The sequence below is a fragment of the Pezoporus wallicus genome, unplaced genomic scaffold, assembly GCF_028554395.1.
Source record: "Pezoporus wallicus isolate ANWC-B61680 ecotype Strahan unplaced genomic scaffold, APGP_CSIRO_Pwel_v1 scaffold_7392, whole genome shotgun sequence".
NCBI lineage: Eukaryota > Metazoa > Chordata > Aves > Psittaciformes > Psittacidae > Pezoporus > Pezoporus wallicus.
In genome coordinates, this window is record NW_026639923.1 from 4,807,543 (window position 1) to 4,826,792 (window position 19,250).

At 42.2% G+C, this 19,250-nt stretch overlaps 1 protein-coding gene across 2 annotated transcripts; it reads left to right on the forward strand.

Annotated features, from left to right (window-relative positions):
- Positions 1 to 4,761: 4,761 nt before the first annotated feature.
- KDELR2 (KDEL endoplasmic reticulum protein retention receptor 2) lies at positions 4,762 to 18,246 on the forward strand. 2 transcript variants are annotated; one of them, XM_057416881.1, is made up of 5 exons: positions 4,764 to 4,989; positions 11,734 to 11,834; positions 14,759 to 14,917; positions 15,962 to 16,214; positions 16,992 to 18,246. In XM_057416881.1, exons 1-5 carry the CDS (start codon positions 4,899 to 4,901, stop codon positions 17,024 to 17,026), a joined length of 639 nt encoding a protein of 212 aa, XP_057272864.1. In that variant the 5' UTR covers positions 4,764 to 4,898; the 3' UTR covers positions 17,027 to 18,246. The 2 variants fall into 2 exon arrangements, with proteins under 2 accessions (XP_057272865.1, XP_057272864.1); XM_057416882.1 differs by lacking the exon at positions 15,962 to 16,214 and having other exon boundaries at positions 4,762 to 4,989.
- The last annotated feature ends 1,004 nt before the right edge of the window (positions 18,247 to 19,250 follow it).

A 19,250-nucleotide genomic window follows, 5' to 3' on the forward strand; every position in this document is an offset into this window, starting at 1 on the left:
GTGCACTTCGGTGAAGATGCAGGAGAATATTTTCAGTCAAGGATACAGTCGGCATTTCCAGTTGAGCTGTTTAAGTCAGATACATGACTTAGCTATACCAAGCACTTCAAAAATCTGTATGAGCTGAAAATTATCTTCTTCTGTCAATGTACCTGGGAGTGATTCCGTCTGCAATTATGTGAGTCAGAGTTTAGCTTTTAATTGGAGCAGGAGTGAACTCTTTGTTTGCTGCCATCTGTGCTGTAATTTCTTTCAAGCACAAGTGCTTTTAAGTAGCTGAACTCCTCGATTATTTATTTATTTTATTAAATTAATAATTATGTTAATAATTTTGGCATTGCATTTACATTTGGCCAAATACATGTTGTTTCTTACAAGAGTGCTGTAGGAAGGGTAAACATTTAGCACCCACTTAATGTACTTATTTCATGGTGAGATTACAAATCCTGTTTGGTTTGTAAAATGGTGTGAGCATCTTGGATGGCGAGTATTGTAGAAAAGCAATTACACTTTTGCCAATGTAGCTCTTGTAGAGGTCGCTGATGGAAAAACCCATTCTACAAAAACTGTGATTCATGAGATACCTCCCTCAAAACTGTTGAAACTGAATTTCTGGGAAGAATGGATGGAAAGGAGAGAAAGAGATGGAGAGTGCTAGTGTACATGGTATGTAACCCGTATATGTAATCTGCTGTCTGTTCACTTCCAGTAGCTAAGAGAAAACTGAAACAGAAACTTTACTTTTCACTCTTGTGAAACAAAGCACAGCTAATGCAGACATCCATACCACAGGATACCACTAGTCATACAGATCTGTGCATATGTGTAGTGCATACAAAATGAATGTGATCACTTTTACTGGAATGTATTAATGGGAAAAATGTCTCACAGTCCTTCTTCATACCAAAAAGATTTTGAGGAAGAATATATTACAGAGAACTGTTGTGTAAAGATTTCTTTGATCCTTAAAAAAATGTGGTTCTTTATTGTCAATGTGGGTAACATTTGTCTAAACCAAGCTTGATTTTTCCAATATCTTTTTAGTTCTAACATTTATATTTGAGAATGGCAAACAAAATCAGATTAAGGCATAAATCTGCTGTTCAATATATAGCATGGCAATCGTTTTCTTATCTGGGTATTGTGAGAATTGCAGCTCTCCTCTCCACTTGTGACTACCCTGATGGTTGCTAGGCACTGCCGTACGTACTGCAGGATATACATCTGGCTGTCAATTGTCTGACATAACTCTGGTGTAGTCCAGCTCTTCTGAGTGTGGTAACCATGTGGCAGGTGGCCTTGTCCAACAGTATGTAGGAGGAGGTATTTCATTTAATTAATTTCATTGAATGTAGGATTCTTAAAGGGTTAACAGATGGGAAAGAATATTTTGTTGGCTTATTATTTCAGTGCCTGACACCTTTATATAAAGAATTGTTTCAGAAAGAGAAAGGGGCTACTAGATGTAGATCACCAACAGAGAAAACATCCCTACCACCTGGTACTGAGGAAATGCTGCATCTGTGGTATCTTTAAATCCATGAAGATAAGAAAACAACTACCCATCCACAGTATCTGAAAACTGTCCTTGTTAAAGCTGGCATTACAGCTGTTGTCAGGTTTTGTACAGTATGTGGAATGTTTGACTCCCAGTGATCTCAATCTGTCACATCAGAGCTAACCAACTCCTATCAGTGTCAGGCTCTAAAGATACTGCTTTAAAAAAAAAAAGGCATCCTTCTTCAATTTTAAGAAGCCCCTTATGCCTCTGCATAAACTGCTCAAATATTCCATGGCCAGCTGTGTACTGCATTATAGCAGATTTAGCTTATCACTTGACTGCTGCACCTATTTTAGGATCACCACCACCTGATTTATTTTCCCCTAACACAGGTTGCAGCCCTGTCATATAGACTAGGACCTTGTTACAGTCCTATTGTTTGCCCATGTGGAAGCAGAGGTGACACACGCCTGCCAGGGATAGTGGGAGAAATGCACCTGGGGTATTGGGAGAGGTCTGACTAACCCTGATGACTCTCAAAAATAAGTAAGGAATTGAATAGTCAAATGGAATTTGTCACATGAGCAGGTAATCCCATAGCATTGGCTGTAGTGCACTTGCTGGTGTTCTGGCTCATACTGTGTTGTGGTTATAGAAACCGCACACTGCTTCAATTACAGCATGTAAGTTGAGGAGCGATACCTCATTAACCTGTGGTACCTTGTTCCCTTGTGATAGACCATCTTCCTTGGACAGAAGTAGAAATAAAACTTCAAATAATCTTTTCCTCTCTCCCCCCATCCAAAAAGGCTGATGTTCTCAGCTGGTACACAGCTTCAAGCAATGTGATCTCTTTATCTCAGTGAAAATGTTTTTGAGAAGTGTGGGGGTTTGTTGTTTATTTGCTAGTTAGGTTTTTTTTAAGCAAGATCTGTAGGCATGGGCCTAAGGAGGGCTAAGAACCTTATTTTACTCCCTTATAGTCCTGGTTAGTGAAATATTCTTTCCTGTGTCATATGATGTGGGAAAGCCTTGTGCACTGCTTACTCCACTGCTGCTCAGATGAGGAACCTGACTTCCCTTTCCAGTAAGGCAGGAGGAAAACTGGGTAGAAAAGGCTGGTCTATGAAGAATGAACACAAACTCCAATGTAAGTTAGATTTCTTTTATCAGTACTCCAGAACATCTCCTGAGAAACAGTATTTTGTGCATTATAGAGCATGCTTTTAGAAGTGTAGATAAGTGACAAGCTTTTCAGAGAACAGACTAAATCTGTGTACCATACAGGTATCCAGAACTTCATATTTTAGTAAAGTATCTGATTCATGATTGGACTTCATTTTCACACCTACCTACTCAGTCCCTAAACACAGAAATTAAGAGACTAACGTGTACACCCCACCTGACCTTGTTTGGGATCAGGACCTGTAGCATTTTTTTACCGTAGGCTATTTTAGCAAAATTCACATCTGGTTATTTAATTGTACCCACAAATAGGTAGTCTAGAAATGTATTACATTTTTCGTTCAGTGAGTAGCAAGCAGCCAATGTCCATCTGTCTCTTCCTGCCGCTTTCTTTTCAGCATCAGTCTGCTTTTCCAATCCAGATTAATAAGAGGCTTTTCTTGCCCTTATGACGCAGGAGAACAAGGCATGTTCAAAGCTTACAATCCAAGTGACTATACATTGGAGTATTAAAAGAAGGAATTATGATTGCTGGATTTCTTGCTTTGCTAGCAACAGTATAACATTTACCATCTAATGTTTTAGCTGGTATTAATTAAAATATTTTAAATTTTTAACAGCATCTCACTTAGTTTCTGTGGTCTCATTGGAGAACATGGAGAAAAGAAGAGAGACCAGTTAGGATCCTTTTCATAAATCTTCAAACAATACATAACTTTCTGCTGTGGGAAATTCTGTGTACATGGTTCTGTACTCATTGTTCTCTAACAGTAAATTCCTTATGCTATTTCCTCAAACAGGGCATGAAATAGCGTAAACCAAGACATTTTTAAGAAATAACTTACCCTTTCTGAAATGCTATAAAAAAGCAAAGCCCCACTGTTCATCTGGGATCACCTCTTACCTGTTTTCCACAGTCACTGGAAATCCTGTTCCTGTAGGGCTATTCCCAGCTTGCTTTGTTGCTGGTTTGATTGTTTGTTTTGGGTTTGTTGGTTTGGTTTTTTTTTTCCAAGAGAACACTGGGAGTTACTGGAATGCTGCTCAAGAGCAGATACCTCTTTGAGCTGCATGCTGGACAATGATGAGAATAATGGCTATGTTATCCCATGGAAGATGTGCATACTCTCGTGGGCTGCTAACCATGAATCAAGTCAATAGCTCGTTGTCACCAAACATGACAACTGTTAAATACCAGCTGGGTTATGCAGCCCTTTCTCCCCATTCACTGACAGGTCCCTGCCACAGCCAGGAGCTGCCACTGGAGCAGGAGCTGCTCCCGACCAGGGATGCACTCTGCTCACTGCCAGTTAACAAAGCATTCATTCACCTAAACGGACTTCTAAGGAGTTGGAGGTAAAAAAGAGGCCGAGGCCCACTCCCTGCTCCATGCAGGACTCATGAGATGACATACGATACTGGAACGGGTCCAGAAAAGAGCAGCGAAGCTGGTAGAGGATGTGGAGCACAAATCTGATGTGGAACGACTGAGGGAGCTGGTGTTTAGTCTCAAGAAGGCTCAGGGACAATCTTACAGCTCTCTACAGCTACCTGAAAGGAGGTTGTAGTGAGGTGGGGTCATTGTTACTCTTCTCCCAAGTAACAAGCAATAGGATAAGAAGAAACAGCCTCAACGTTGCACCAGGGCAGGTTAAGACTGGATATTAGGAACAATTTCTTCACCAAAAGGATGATTAGGCATTGGAACAGGCTGCCCAGGGCAGTGGTGGAATCACTGTCTCTGGAAGAGTTCACAAATCGTGTAGATAAGGCGCTTAGTGACACGGTTTAGGAGTAGACTTGGCAGTGCTGGGGAACAGTTGGACGTGATGATCCTAACCGTCTTTGCCACCTAGCTGATTCTATGACCTGCAGCAAGGACTCGAGACCGACAGGGAGACAGGCCGCGCAGACGCCGGGCCGGGCCGCTACCTCGCAGCCCCGGGAACGGGTCTGCGGGAAGTCAGCGGCACCCTGCGTGTCCGTTCCCCAGTCGGGCGGGACGGCGCCGGCCCCCAGCCCTACCACTCCGCACCGCGGTGGGGAACGACCCCGCCCCTCCGCCGCCGGGGCCGCCCCTCCCGTTTCCCAGGGTGCACCGGGCGCGGCGGCTGTCTGGCCACGTCCCCGGGCCACGTCGCTCGGTGCCCGCTGAGCACGCCATCTTCGCTCCCCGGCTCCGGGCTGCGCTGCCGCCTCTGCCGCCGCCGCCATGAACATCTTCCGCCTCACCGGGGATCTGTCCCACCTGGCGGCCATCATCATCCTGCTGCTCAAGATATGGAAGAGCCGCTCCTGCGCGGGTGCGTGCGGCAGGCCGCGGGGCGGGGCGGGCCGGGCCGGGCCGGGCCGGGCAGCGCAGCTCCGGGCCGCGGTGCCTGAAGGGAGCCTCGCTGGGGGCTGGGTGCGATCGCCGGCGCCTCGCCGAGGCGGAGGGGGGGGCCTATATGGTTCGATCGCCTCTGCCGCCCTTTAGGGACGGCTCTGGAGGGGCTGGGGGGCGGTGAGCGGCCGAGTCCCGCCTGTCCTACTTGCCTAGCAAGTAGCTGTGGTAAAACGGGGGGGGGGGGTAGCGTTTCCTTCCTGACGGCTCCCAGGGCAGGTGATAAAAGGAATGATCGCAGGGCGGAGGGGGCTTCAGCCCTCGTCCTGACCGAGCTCCCTCCTAACCCGGCCCCCTTTCGAACCACGGGTGAGGAAAACGGGTGAGGCCGCCGGGGGGGAGAGAGGGAGAGCCGCATTCTCCCCTCCGGCGTGGGGGTGCACTGGTGGGGCTGCGCTGCCGTTATAGGTTTAGCGGTTGCTGTTATTTGTACTTTAAACCCTGGGCACCGCCATCTCGGTTGTGCCCGGGAGGGTCGCTTCTTCCTTATGTAACTGCCCGGCAGCGAGCGAATGAATGGGGAGGCAGGTTGGGGGGGGAGGGAAGAGGAATGCATCCCCCGCGGGGCGGGCAGCCCGCCTGCCTCCCCTCCCCGCGCCGGCAGCTATAGCGAAGGGAGACGGAGCTTATTTTCTTGCTTTTCCTGACAGTGCACAGCCTTCCGTCTGCCTGCTTGCTCGGCAGCTTTAAGCGCCGCTCCGGTGTGTGAAGGCTGGTTTTGGTGCAGCGTTGGGAGTAGCTGACTTGCAGTTTGCAGATCCTGAAGTTTTCCTCGTCCTCTCCCCTTTCCTCCGTGCACTGGTTTGCGTTCGCTGCTGACTAACGCGCCCTCTTCTTCCCTTTTGTTTCCAGCTCTCGCTGCGGTGAGAGTTAAACTGGGATTCATGCGGTTGTTTAAGGCTTCTAGGGTGTTTTCTGGCTCGTATCACCGGCTGCAGCGGGAGGCTTTAGGAGAGAGGCTCCAAGCTGGAGGGAGCAGGCTCTCAGTCGAGATCCCGGCCTGGTCTGACGTGGCAGCAGCGGCAGAGGTGTGGCGGGGAGGGAGCTGGGTCCCCGCCGCCCTCCGGGCTGGTTGTTGGGGGTGAGCTCCCCTCCCGCGGCTCCTCCGCCAGCCCGCCCAGGTGAGGAACGCGTGTTCATGTCCCTGGGTTCTGTACCTGCTTGCTCCAGGTCCGTGTGATGTGGTTTTCGCTTCTAGTGTATGTACGGTGCGGTGGTTGGAGGGAATTGCAGGCAGTTCTGACTGCAGCATAGGTGGTTTCAATCAGAAAACTCTGAGTTGTATTTAAAAATGGATATTTCGGTGCTCTGTGTGATAAGCGGATCAGGTCACCGACCCTGAAAATGCCGTTTTTGCAGTGGACTGGGATGTGACTGTGAGCTTGGCTTTGAAGAAATGAGCTTCTCCTTCGTTAGTAAGAGTGATTATTCTTGAAATCGGTTTGCCATGTATTGATGTGAAATGCTGTTCAAATACCGAGTTAACGCTGCTGAACAGATGTATCTGTAAAGTCTTAAAAGCGTGAAGAATTAGTATAAGCTGCAACCTGAGAGAACTGAGAATGGGGAAGTGAAAGAGATTTACACTACAGGTAAGAGGAAGTACAGGTGCTGTATATTTTCATGTCGGGTCACTTTCTGTTAATCACTTGATAGTGCAAAAGAAAAAAATAGTAAATGAATAGCTTTGGCTTTAAATACAAAGTAAAAATTTTTGTTAACGTTGCAAAAGAGCTCCAGCTTTGCAGTGGTAGTGCAGAACTGTTGTTTCTGAGGTTATGGAGTGCGAGAGCTCCTTCTTAATGAACTTTGCAGGCTCAAGTTCTGGTGGAGCTTCTGCCTAGCTCTGGCAGGAGTGGACCTGGCCTTCCTCAACTTCTGTGGAACTTTGCCCTCCACTTTACTTGAGATATATAGTCAAAATTACAATCAACAGAGTTAGTGATCTAAAAACTAAGTATCTCTTGCTGCCTAAAGAATGGAAATGAGAAATTCTAGTAAAAGGCTGAATTTCAAATAGGGTTTTAGCTAAGAGATTCTTAAGTGGCCATGAGATTAAGTGACCTTTGGACAGGGGCTTATTTACACAGTATCATACAGTGTAACATAGTCCCATCTTTCTGTTTTAAAAGTGATCTGGTGTTTTCCTTAAGTCAGCTGTGATTGAGGGTCTCTATTACTAGGGATTTATTAATAAGAAAGTAGATTCAGACCAGTCATTTTCTTCAGACTGCTTTCTCCAACACATAAAAGTAAATGGGCCTCTATTATATAGCAGCCTGAACTCCTCCCTTTGCCAAATTAGCCAGAACCCATCAATACAAACGTGTGTGCATGGGCTCTTTCAGTAGAAAACATCTCATTCATTTGTTTTCCTAAAAAAAAAAAAAGAGATGGGTGTGTTTGTCTGGGACTGTTTTTTTGGTGTCTGCTGGAGTCTTTAATAGTAAATCCAGATCCATGTTATTCTTATGAGGCCTAACAAGTTTGTCTAGAAGAGCACCTCAAAGGAGAATGGGATTTTATTTTTAGGGCTCCGTCCTGTTCCTTGTAGTGGTTTTTGTCAGTTGTGGTTTCTACCAATAAAAATTTCGTAACTATATATTTGCATAAAATACTTTTTTATGCAACCATAAACCCTAGTTACCAGTTAATGTTGAGCAGCTGCTAAATGCCTCCTATTGGAGGGGTTTCTGTGATCCCTTTACATTGCATGGATATTGGAACAGTTTATAAATGAAATAAACTTCTACCTCATGGTTTCTGGGGGCTAAGGAAACATGGACAAACCAGCTGCTACTTTAACTGTGCACTTCTGAAGCAGTGGAAGCTTAGAGCATAAATAAAGGCTTCCAACTGATTGCTAAACTGCAGGCTGTGATCCGTGAAGAGCTGGCAAACCACATGGTGCTGACTACTCTCTTCTGGTTGCATCTGTGTCTGAGGCCTTTGTTCCAAGAGGAGCTCAGAGGCCTGTAAAAGCAGCTGGAAATGAGAGGGAGACAGCCTGTGTACCTCTGCTGCAACCTGCTGTTTTCTGAAGACACCAGCCCTCATTTTCTTTCCTAAGAAGCAACTCCTCTAAGCGAGGAAAATAGGTGAGGCCAGAAAAATCTGCAATATGAAGCAATCTGTGTTTTCAGTGTTTGACAAACTTAACTATTTTTTTCACTAATTTAGTCAATATGTTAAAAAGAGAACAAGGGGAAAGCAAATCAAGTCGTGATTTCAGAGCTGGCAGGGAAACAATTTTTTGCATGACTGCTTATTTCTGTTTCCAGATTTAGAATTTGGAAAAATGTTTGCCACTCCAAATAACAGCTCAGAAGTAATTACTAGGAGCCGTGGAGAATGTAGCAGGTAACTCCATTATTGACTTCATGTCCTAATTAGGAAATTCATGAGACTTGAAGAATCTTGTGTTTTCACACATCATCATGTTCAGACTGTATTTTCTGATTTATTCCAAGTCAAATTAGGTTGTTTGCAGTGTGAATTACTGCCTGAAAATTGATTTGCTTTTCTCAGTGTCAGTTGTCAAATGTTAAAGCAGTTGTTAAAGGTGACCTGCAAGTTGCAAGGCTGTCAAATTAGGTGCTGAATACTCAAACAGTAGCATATATAGTAAATATGTAATGCTTTTGCTTAGTAGTGTAGCTGTCTCATAGTTTTGTTTGTGATATGCCAAAGATCATAGGCTATGTTGAAGACTTTATGTAGTACCTTGAATAGGCTGCTGCCAATTTGTCTGTATTTTCTCAAAAAATGCTGCTATAGATAGGTTTGGAATCTTCTGTCTCTTTGAAGGAAAATTTTGCCTTTCTAATTGATAAATTTGTGTTTAGAAAACAACAAAAAAAAATGAAGTTTGGGTTTTTTTTTAATTGAAATTGCAGGATTCTCGATTTTAGTATTTTATTGGAACCAAAGAAGTTGTGGTTCTGTGGCTGATGCGGACTTCATATTGAACAAAGCTACTTTTTTTTTTAATTATTATTCAAAAAGTCTGTGGAATTTCCATGACAAAGTATGGACTGACTTTCCTTAGGAAAACTTTTGTTTCTGTATTTTATGGTTGTGATATGCACACTGAATATGTGATATGCACATACTGTGGTATGCATTTCATAGTTGGTAAGTAGCGTGCACAGTACTGGCTGTGAGCCAGCCTGACTGATTGCCTCTGCTGCTGCCTGTTGCTCTTTACCTAACTCACAATAGCAAGATGAAGTTGATGAGAAAGTAGCACAATTTCAGCTCTGCTGTCCTCCCTGGCTGGGGAAACCAGCTGAGCTTTTGAATTCAAGTTTCAGGCTGTTGCTTTTAGCCAAGCCAAGGTGCTGAAGTTGAAGGAGTTTTTTCGATGTGTGGGAACTGAGAGGTTTGGCTTTTCAACATGTAAGCTTGAGAAGAAGAAATAAAAATGTGTTTAGCTCAAGGACTATGTTTGTGGGAGTAAAAGGAAAGGGAGAAGGATGAGAATAACAGCAGTGTGGTCTCTGTGTAATGCAGTTGCCAGCCATCAGCCAAAGTCAGCGCTGTGGCACGTATGCTAATGTAATGCTTAAAGTTCCATAAATTTCATAAAGCAGAGTGTTTACTTGTTCCCTCCCCCTGTTTTTTGCTAGTGGTATAGATGTTACTTTCTCCCAGTTTGCCTGTCTCTCCGTAGGTCTTTGGTTTAAACTTTGAACCTCTCCTAGTCTAGCCCTCTTAACTTGAAAATTAGTTGAAACTTGGCTTGAGGATGTGTTTCAGGAACTTTTGAAAGTTCAGTGAAAATACTGAAAACTGTAATAAAATCCACAACTTTTGGATTGGTGGGGAGGCAATGCTGGCAGTGGCTTAGAGGAATTTGTCAGGTATCCTGTGTGTATTTATTTACATGAGAGTACATCCAGGTCCAAATTTATAGCCATAATCGATAATTAATGTATCTTATATTTTTTCTGTTACTTACTAAAATAGCATGCTAAAGTATATAACATATATTTTAACGATATAATTTTTATTTAGAATATATGTAATTTAACATATATTTTAACCATATGCTGATGTGTGATGCTGTACTGTAATCTGTCAGGCAGATTTCTTTGTCCTGTAGGTTTTGGCCTTAGGACAGCGTTCGTTCCTTGCTGAGAGGTTTTATTGGCGTGAGAGCGGGGCACTGTCAGGAGCTGCAAGCACAGCTGGGATGCAGTGGAGAGTGCTGCTTCAGCTGTCTTTGCTGGTAGTTCTGGTTCTAGAAATGTCTTTGGGTTTTAATTTTTATTTTTTTTTTTTAAATGTTGGAAAGTGGTTTGTTTGTGGGTGTTTTGTTGGTTTTATTTAGTACTTCTGTTTGACAATTTTAGTCTATAACTAGAGGTTCTGAGGCATTTGCTGTTTCTTGTACTTCAGCTGCTTGAGGGCAGTTGCGTGGTTCTGGAGGTAGTACATTAGGCTCACCGTGTAGACAGTTCACATACGAAAATTGCAAAAAACCCCTCTTTTTAATTGTTTTTGCTTCAGCCATTCCTGTACTTTATGTATAAACATGAAGACCCTTCCTCTGGGCAGCTTATTCAGTGTTTCTTAAGCTGGGGTGAAAAAGGAGTTCAATAACCATGGCAGAGAGCCTTTTTGCTAGTTGTTTTTGGCGCTGTTAATAAAAGCCAATCTCAGAAATACCTGTGTAAAGGGACAAGGATTTTCAGCCTTGCATCATAACCCTCTCTCACAGAATATTTTCCCCTCTTGTTTTTTGAACAATATCTGCATGCCTAGCTGAACAGATTCAAATACTTTCACCCTGGATGATTGAAACCAAGAATAATTGGGGTAACAAGATAGAGGCACAGGCTAGGTTTTTTTGTCCCCCTGCTGTGAGGCACCACCACAGCAGTGTTATGGATCGATGCTTTGCCTGGGTTTTCAGCTGCTTTTAGTAGTGACTGATTGTGCAAAGCTTTTATGCTTCTAACTGCTGTAATGGTTGAAGTTAAGTACAAACAGATGTTTTGACTTGTGGGCCTTTGCTTAAAATCAAAAGTTGCTTTGGAGATGCAATGTAGGTGTCTGTCATTTTAGCTCACTACTCATTTTTTATTTTGTAATAGTACATAGTAACATCTGGGTTTGATAGTATTTTTTACCCCACTGTGTGGTCAGCTAAGTTCCTGAATTGAATTGCCTTATGTATTAAAATAGATTTATTTCTTTAAAATCAAGTAATTGGCACTAGCATACTTTCTGATTATCACTGCATCTGTAGTATGTGTTGCTCTTGTATATTTCCAGCTATTCAGCATCTAGGGAATGTACTGAGGCGTGTGACAGTACTCTGAGAATTGCAAGCTAATGCAGCCTTGATGCATAGTGCCCAGTGATAATGCAGAACAGGTAGTGTAATCTCCAGAAATATTACCTGCAAGCTATCTGCTGTAAATTCTAAAGCTTGTGTAGTGCTAGCACCTCTTTCAGTACAAGGTAACTTACATTCACACTACCAAGAGATAAGAACTTAACAGTTCCATTTCTACAGCTTGGAAGCCTGGATTTTATCCTAATTTTGTAATCAACGTGCTTAGAAATAAAGGATGTAGCCTTTCTCATCCTGGGCATCAACTGTTTTGAAGCACATCATCACTCTTTGAATAATTAATTATTTCCTTTATCACTTTAGGTATTTCTGGGAAAAGCCAGCTTCTGTTTGCACTGGTCTTCACTACCCGTTATCTGGACCTCTTCACTTCATTCATTTCATTGTATAACACATCTATGAAGGTAGAGTATACTGAAGAGTTAGAAAAGCTAGTAATGTTGCATGCAAACTGCATAATTTCACAAATAACAGACTTTTTAAATGGCCCACTGCATAGTTATTACAGAGTAAGTTCTAGATGGGCTTGGGATAAAGAGCGTGGAAGACAGAGTAAAACCTCTACTTTTAAAATTGCATGTAGTGTAGAGAAAAAGACTGTTTGTATAGGGACTGTGACATTTTGAACAAATGCCATTTCTGCTATTGAACATAAAAACTTTTGGAAGAAGGGTTCAAATAAATTTTATTTCTCAATTGAGATGTTAGAGATTAAGTAAATCTCTTTTTATCCACTACAAGGTGAATTGGTATTGCAGGTGCATTGCCAAAATTGCAGCTAGTGTCTGGTCAGAGGCTGATCAAAAGTTGTCAGGAGCACACTTTTAGGAATTTAGCTTCCATCAGATTATACCCTGTTCACTTGCCCACTGAATGTTAGCGAGCCCACAGCTGGTTTTATTTATTCCTGCAATTTCTGATGCTGAGTACAAGAAAGTAAAGCCATTGACTGGGAGGGTGTAGTGTGTTTGTGGCACCAGTACAGACTGGTGTGTTTGCGGCACCAGAGCAGACACCTCTTTAATCTGGTTCCCTTACTCTTGTATTTTCCTGATGTTCCTCCAGTTTAGTTCAGAGCATAGCATACTTTGCAAAGAGCAAAGACAAGATACTCAATAATGCAAAATGTACTGAAGAATTAGGGGAATAATGCTGTGTAGTAAACTTTTAGGTCTTAAGCATGCTGTTGTCTTCTAACAAGTTAAACAGGTATGCTTAAGTTTTAATATTAACAGTTTAGACGAAGAACTGTGGATTAATTATCTTAAAACACAAACATATTTCCCCAATAATCTGAGAATATTGAAAACGTGTTGGATGCACCAAAGGAACAGCCTGGAGTTTTTGCAGTTTATTTACTGGTTGTGATTCAGGGTCATGACCATGTCTTTTTTTCTGCAGCCCTCCTATCCAGAAAAGGAATGAATATGGGAATTTATACTTGTGGTACTTGACTTCATGCTAAACTGAGTCTTTCCAGTAATGAAAGAGTGGTCCTCTGTTCAAATCCAGCATTAACTGGCAAAATGGAAGCCTCTATTACAGTTTCAAAGATCTCTGTTTAGAGAGACTGTTAGTTTTTAGCCCATTATTGTAGTGCCAAAACAAAGCTGCTTGAGTGTCCCAATGCAGCTTCTTGTTCTATTCACATATATTTAGGAATATATAACATTACACAGTTGTAGAAAATAGAAACTACTACACAAATAGGTTTACCCAGAGAACATCTAGATGTACTTTCTCATTTGAGGAAAATGCTGTAATTTGCAGCAAGAAAATTTGTTCGTTTCTGTAGGATTTTATTCAGGTTTTTTTTGAGAAATATTGAACTACAGGTGCCAACTTGCTGTATTTGTCTGGCTGTGATGTGTTCCAGGAACATACACAGAAATAACCTGGTTAGCCTTGACCTTTTTAATGGCCTGCAGACTAAGTTCTGTGATTTATAGTGGTCTGCATGTTACAGTTTCTTTTTCAAGGTATCTGTGTCTGAATGGATACATTTTTGCTGGTGCACTCTGCACTCCTTTTCCTACCATTCTTTTGTTATGGTATCTTTACAAATGAGAACTTTTTGAGAGTCCCAAACCACGCTATAATTCTTGTGAAGAGCTCTCTTCAGTAAAAAGTTGGGGTTCATTCAAGCTTTATTAGTGTTGTTTCTGCCCCTATCAATTATGATTAGTTTACATCTATAGTAGGGGTTCCCTGTATCTGATTTCCTGTTCTATGGTCCTTTATCTCCAGTCAGCCAGGGTGCTAGCATAGTCGAGTCATTGGATTCTGAGTTTCTTAATGTAGCATTCCATATCTGTGAGCAGTGCTTTAAGAGATCAGTAGCATCTACAAACTGAGGGGGTTTTATTCTTTTATTTTTCACTTGTAAAGAACCTATATTTAATGTGATGAATGGTTTGGAGTATTTGATCTTTGTGATGAAACAGAGGCAGGAACTAAACTGTTTGTCTCGTCTACTGTACTGTATTGTCTCCAGGACAATCTGAGCTCTGTCCTGATGATGACAGCTTGACCTTTGGAAAGCCATGTATTTTCTCTGATTGCATTTTCTCATCTGTAAAATAAGGCTATTTGCCTGTTCTGTGGAGAATAACTATGAAGTCTGCTATACCATAACAGTTAAAAATAACATCAGACAACAGCTGAAACGGAAACTGAATTCTGGTTTGATGCTTCTAGCAGTCTGTGTTGCAGGTTTTGTGGCCTGCTGTTTGGTGGAGAACAGTGTCCACTTTCCCCTCTTCAGATTTTAGAGATGTTTAAAGGTCTAGATCAAATCAGCTAATTTGTGATATATTAAATGCCAGAATCTAAATGTGGCTTGCTGAATGGGTTTTTAATTGCCACACAGGAGCCACACCACTCCCCAGCTTTTTGAATGGGGGTCACAAGACCCCTTTTATCATTATTGCATGTATGCACATGCATATTTTTAACATAAAGGTTTGCGCAGTACTTCCCCTGCAGTAGTAGGAGGGGTATTCCTTCTCCAGTCAGTTCCTTAGTTCTGTCTACTCAGGAAAGGGTCTTTAAAGAAGCTTTGGACAGTCACTTCAGCCAGAGGCAGGCTGATGATTTTAAAGCAACAACATCAGTAGAACCCAGAATCATTGGTTTTGAATTATTACTCTGCTGAGAAAAGTTAAATACCACCACATAGCCTGGAACTGCAAAAGCATGTAAACAAGCAGTACAACAAAACAAAGAAGAAAGACAGTGTTTAGTCCTCTTAGTGCCTGGGAATATCTTTATTTGATCTAATCCTAGAACCTCCGTGGATTGTTTTGTTTTTTCTTTCCTTGCTCTTTAGCTTATCTACATTGCTTGCTCGTATGCCACTGTGTATCTGATCTACATGAAATTTAAGGCCACCTATGATGGAAACCATGACACATTCAGAGTGGAGTTTCTGATAGTTCCTGTTGGTGGACTCTCATTTCTTGTCAATCATGACTTCTCTCCTCTGGAGGTAAGTTGATTGTGGGTGGGAGGTTATAGAGTTTTCTCTGAAGAATTTAGAACATTAACATTTTTAGGCTGATTGAGGAATGCTTAAAAGATGCCTACATGAAGTAGGTTCAGGCTACTCCTGTTACCTTCATGCATCTTTACAGCATGGGTTTTTGTGAGGATTTAAGGCACTTCAGGTAACTAGCATTATTACCTACATTGACCATTTCATTAAGCAGAAAACTTTTTCCTAGTGCACTGATGGTTATATTAATACAAAAGTATCCTTTTTTTGTTATTTGGTAAAGAAACGCCCAAGGCTGCAGTTTATGGATAGTTTATGCCATCTGGTGAAAACAAAAGGAATTATTACACTTAAATTTTGTAGAATTGAAATAGTCTGGAGTATTAGAATTGTGTGTATTTGAAATGCAATTATGTGTTTTCCTGTCAGAAAAATTACATTAAAAATGTAGTTCTAGAGTTCAACTAGGTAATTTTCTCCACAGAATAGAGAATAACTTCAGATGCTTATTCACTGGACTGAGCTGCATTTTTATATATATTAGATTTAAATTATTTTACTGGGAAGTAAAGGCATTTTAGTTGCAACACTTGGAGGCATTATTTTAAATTTTGTTCTCTATTAATTTGTTCTTTAAACCAATAGATTAAAAAAGTTAGAAGATGGCGGGGGGTGGGGGTGGAACTTCATTATCTTCCCTGTGGCATTTCACAGCACCAGCTCTGCAAGCTGTATTTGATGGTACTGTGAATCCTGAACTGATGGATGCACATAAGTTTCTTCCTGAGTAAATCTGCACCTGCCAGCGTGCTAGACAGCTGGTTTGGAGAGTGTTGCCTGCCAAGACAGTTGTTCCCTAGTACCGTCCCAAGGTTGATTATGAAGCTTTCACTTAGTTTTTCCTGTACCAGGAAGGATAGTTTGCAAAAATTTGTTTGTAATACTGTTAGAGGGTGAAGAGTCAAGCCAAGTCAAATACCTTCTGTGCTGTTATCAGTGAGACAGTTGAATATACCTGTGGCTTGGTTTTGTTTTCAGATACTGTGGACCTTCTCCATCTATCTTGAATCGGTTGCTATTCTCCCTCAACTTTTTATGATCAGCAAAACTGGGGAAGCAGAGACCATCACTACTCACTATCTTTTCTTCTTGGGCCTGTACCGTGCCTTGTACTTAGTCAACTGGATTTGGCGCTACTATTTTGAGGGATTTTTTGACCTCATAGCTGTTGTTGCTGGTGTGGTCCAGACCGTTCTTTACTGTGACTTCTTCTATTTGTATGTTACAAAAGGTAAGTAGTGCAATAACTTCTAGCTTCAGGTTGTGGAATGTAGCAGTTAACATGTTTGTAGAGATCTGATGTATCAACATTACTAGGATGGTAATCCTGTGTGCAAATTACTGCTGAAATCTCCTTGATAAATACACTTTCTGCTAGTGTGGGGCATTTCCGAGGGCTGTATGTGAATATGGATAGAATATAAATGTACAAATGGTCTGATGAACATAATTGACAAGTTTAAGTATAGTTCAATGCATGTTGTTGTTGTCTTCCATCAATAAGCATGATCCTCATCCTTCTCCAGGGGACATTTCCTGTTTTGTGCAGATTTCCATGCTTATAGAATCCTCGCTTGGGGTTTTAAATACCTTAAAGAGCTCAAAAGGGCTTGGATGTTTCTCTTTAAGTGTAGAAGCAGTCATTTCTGTTGGATGTGTTAATTATCCTGCTCTTATTTGCATTCCAACTTCCATCATACAACTGCAAAACTGTATGGGGCTGTGTTACTTCAGTTAACTCGTAAGAAACCAGGGTCATAGGCTAGTGTGTGCTCTGGGGATGCAGAATGATAATTCAGGGTGCCACAAGAGGGCAGGATTGGAATATTTTGCCAGTATGTATTGAAGAGGGGAGAGGTAAGCTTGGGAGGACTCTCTGTGGTGTACCCAATTGTAATGAAGTGACTCTGTGACAAGTTTTGCTCCCTCTGAAGCTTTCATATTATGTGTTTCTCCTAGAGCACATCTTTGGTTTGCTAACTCTTTCCTTTCGTACTTTTCCTTACAGTACTCAAGGGAAAGAAGCTCAGTTTGCCAGCGTAAGTGCCAAAAAAACCCATCACCAGCATCTGTCCTTTTGGATGCTTGGACAGAACAATCCTTATCACAAGCAAAGGCGAAGATGCTTGAGACAGAAAGTCAGAAACACAGCTCTTTCTAGTGCAGGTAGTCATCAGCGGCTCTGTAAGAACGGAGGAAAAACAACCAGCAGATTTCTGTTTGATGCATCTTGCCTTTATCTTTTTTATTACTATGTATAAAGATTTTTTACATAAAGAAACTTATACTGTATTAATAAATTCAGTGTATGGTTTCAATTGGAATAGTTCCAAAAGTGAGATTTTTGTGAGATTGTTTATGACCAGGAACAAGTGCAAACTTTTTTTTTCTTTTTTTCTTTTTTTTGGTGTTTTTTTTTTTTTTTTAATTTTCAAGAATTTCTTTGAAATGACTGGGGGTTTATTTTTGTTTTTGTCTCCATTGCACAGGTGTGTGCATCCTTGATGGATGGTAGTCATTTGTTCTTTCCCTTTGATTCAGTTTTCATTCCACTATATTTATTTTTTTCCAAAAGGTGAATATATGTCAACTCTAAATCTGAAACCACCGATGTTGATGTGATGTGCTGGTGCCCAGTCTTTGTGCCATCTGCTGACATGGGGTTCCTTATTGAAAATAAATGTTGGTGCCAGAAGGGGAGCAGTCCCATTTTCTAGTTGTTCCCCTCCTGAAACAGGCTGATGGCAAGAGGGCAGTAAGGAAATCTCTGGAGACCACAAGGATGGACCTGTTCCTGTTTCGCCACGATCTTTGAGAAGGCAATCCCAATAATGAATGCACTCGGCAGCACAGGTCATGAAGGATAAGAGATGGGGTTGTGTTGCTCAGTGGCAAATGTGTGTGACTGTGTTCTTTGTTCAGGAACAGAAGGTTAAATATCTGAGACGTGCAGCCCGGCTACAACATTACAGCTATACAAACGGAGACGGATAAGTTGCTGATTACAGTAATCTGTAGGTGATCATTTTAAACAGTGTCTACATTTTCCTTTAAATGAATGCTTTATAAGCAGCTTCCATGTTCAGCTTCACGTGGTTTTTTGATGTCACTTTTGGACAATTAATTTTTTTTATAAACTTCTCAAAATCAGCAGCACCAGTTTCCATTCTTTATCCTTTAAATGATTCCCTTTTTTTACTGAGCTGTTGCATGATTTATCCTGTGTTACCATCCTCAATAAACACTTTATGAAATGGTGAAAATGTTTTGGAGTCTTTATTTTTTATATACATATATTTGTGAATTAAAGTTTCCGATAGGACTGAGACAAGATGAGAAGTTGTAGCAAGGATGAGCTGCTTACTGTCAGTGTTTGCTATATTGAAATATGAATTCTTTAAGGCTGTGAGGAGCATTGTCATGGGATGAAGCGATGGTCACTGTCTTGAAATAGCTTAAGCTCCAGCCTGGTGCAGGTGAAGTAGATATTTTTTGTGGTCGGTTTTATTTTCAATAAATCATTTCTGTAACTTGTTTACCATAATTATCCCTGTAATTAGTGGTAGTTATCCTAACCCAACATTTGAATAGTGGTTTTTATTTGTACAGTGTGTGTGCCAAGGTGCTGCAGTTCCTTTGTAGCTTGGAGATACCAGTGTCTCGTTGCTGTCTGGAGTTGCTTGAAACCAAGGTCCGTCGCTGTGATGAAATAGAAGAGCCTGATCTGAGCTGTAGCCAGAGGGCTATACGAGATAAGTGCCTGTTAGCGTGAGAGAACCCTTCAGGATCACGGTAGGTTATTTTCTTCCACGCTGTTGTCTTTGTACTTTAGTTCAGCTGCGCTGTCGTCACCACTGTGTACGTGCTCGCCACCGAGCGGAAGGAGCTTGAGGGAGAAGGCAGCAGGGCCTCTTAAGGCCGCCCAGCTCCGTGGCCTCCCCCTGCAGAGGCTGTTGTGCTTGCGCCCCGCGGTGCTGGGGGTGCAGCCTGCGGGCGTGCCGGAGCTCGGCACGGGATTAATCCTCACCGCCGAGCACTCCCGCTCCCACAGCGCCGCGCTCGGCCGGGCCCTCTGCACATGCGCCGTAGGCAGGGCTGGCGGTGGGAAAGGCGGATCCTCCCAGAGCGCATGCGCGCCCTGGCCCAATCGAGTTTGAGGTGGGATATGTCCACCGGTCAACGTAGGGCGCCGTGTGTTGCGTGATGACGTCGCTCTCCCGTGAAGTCGCGCTTGTCCCGAGGGGGCGGTGTGGCCTGCGGGAGGACC

What these genes read in the sequence shown, in the direction of transcription:
- KDELR2 (XM_057416881.1), top strand. Translation starts at nt 4,899, where the DNA reads ATGAACATCTTCCGCCTCACCGGGGATCTGTCCCACCTGGCGGCCATC. An exon ending in TGTATAACACATCTATGAAG is followed by an intron (nt 11,835 to 14,758) that starts GTAGAGTATACT and finishes CTTGCTCTTTAG; the next exon opens with CTTATCTACATTGCTTGCTC. An exon ending in CTATTTGTATGTTACAAAAG is followed by an intron (nt 16,215 to 16,991) that starts GTAAGTAGTGCA and finishes TTTTCCTTACAG; the next exon opens with TACTCAAGGGAAAGAAGCTC.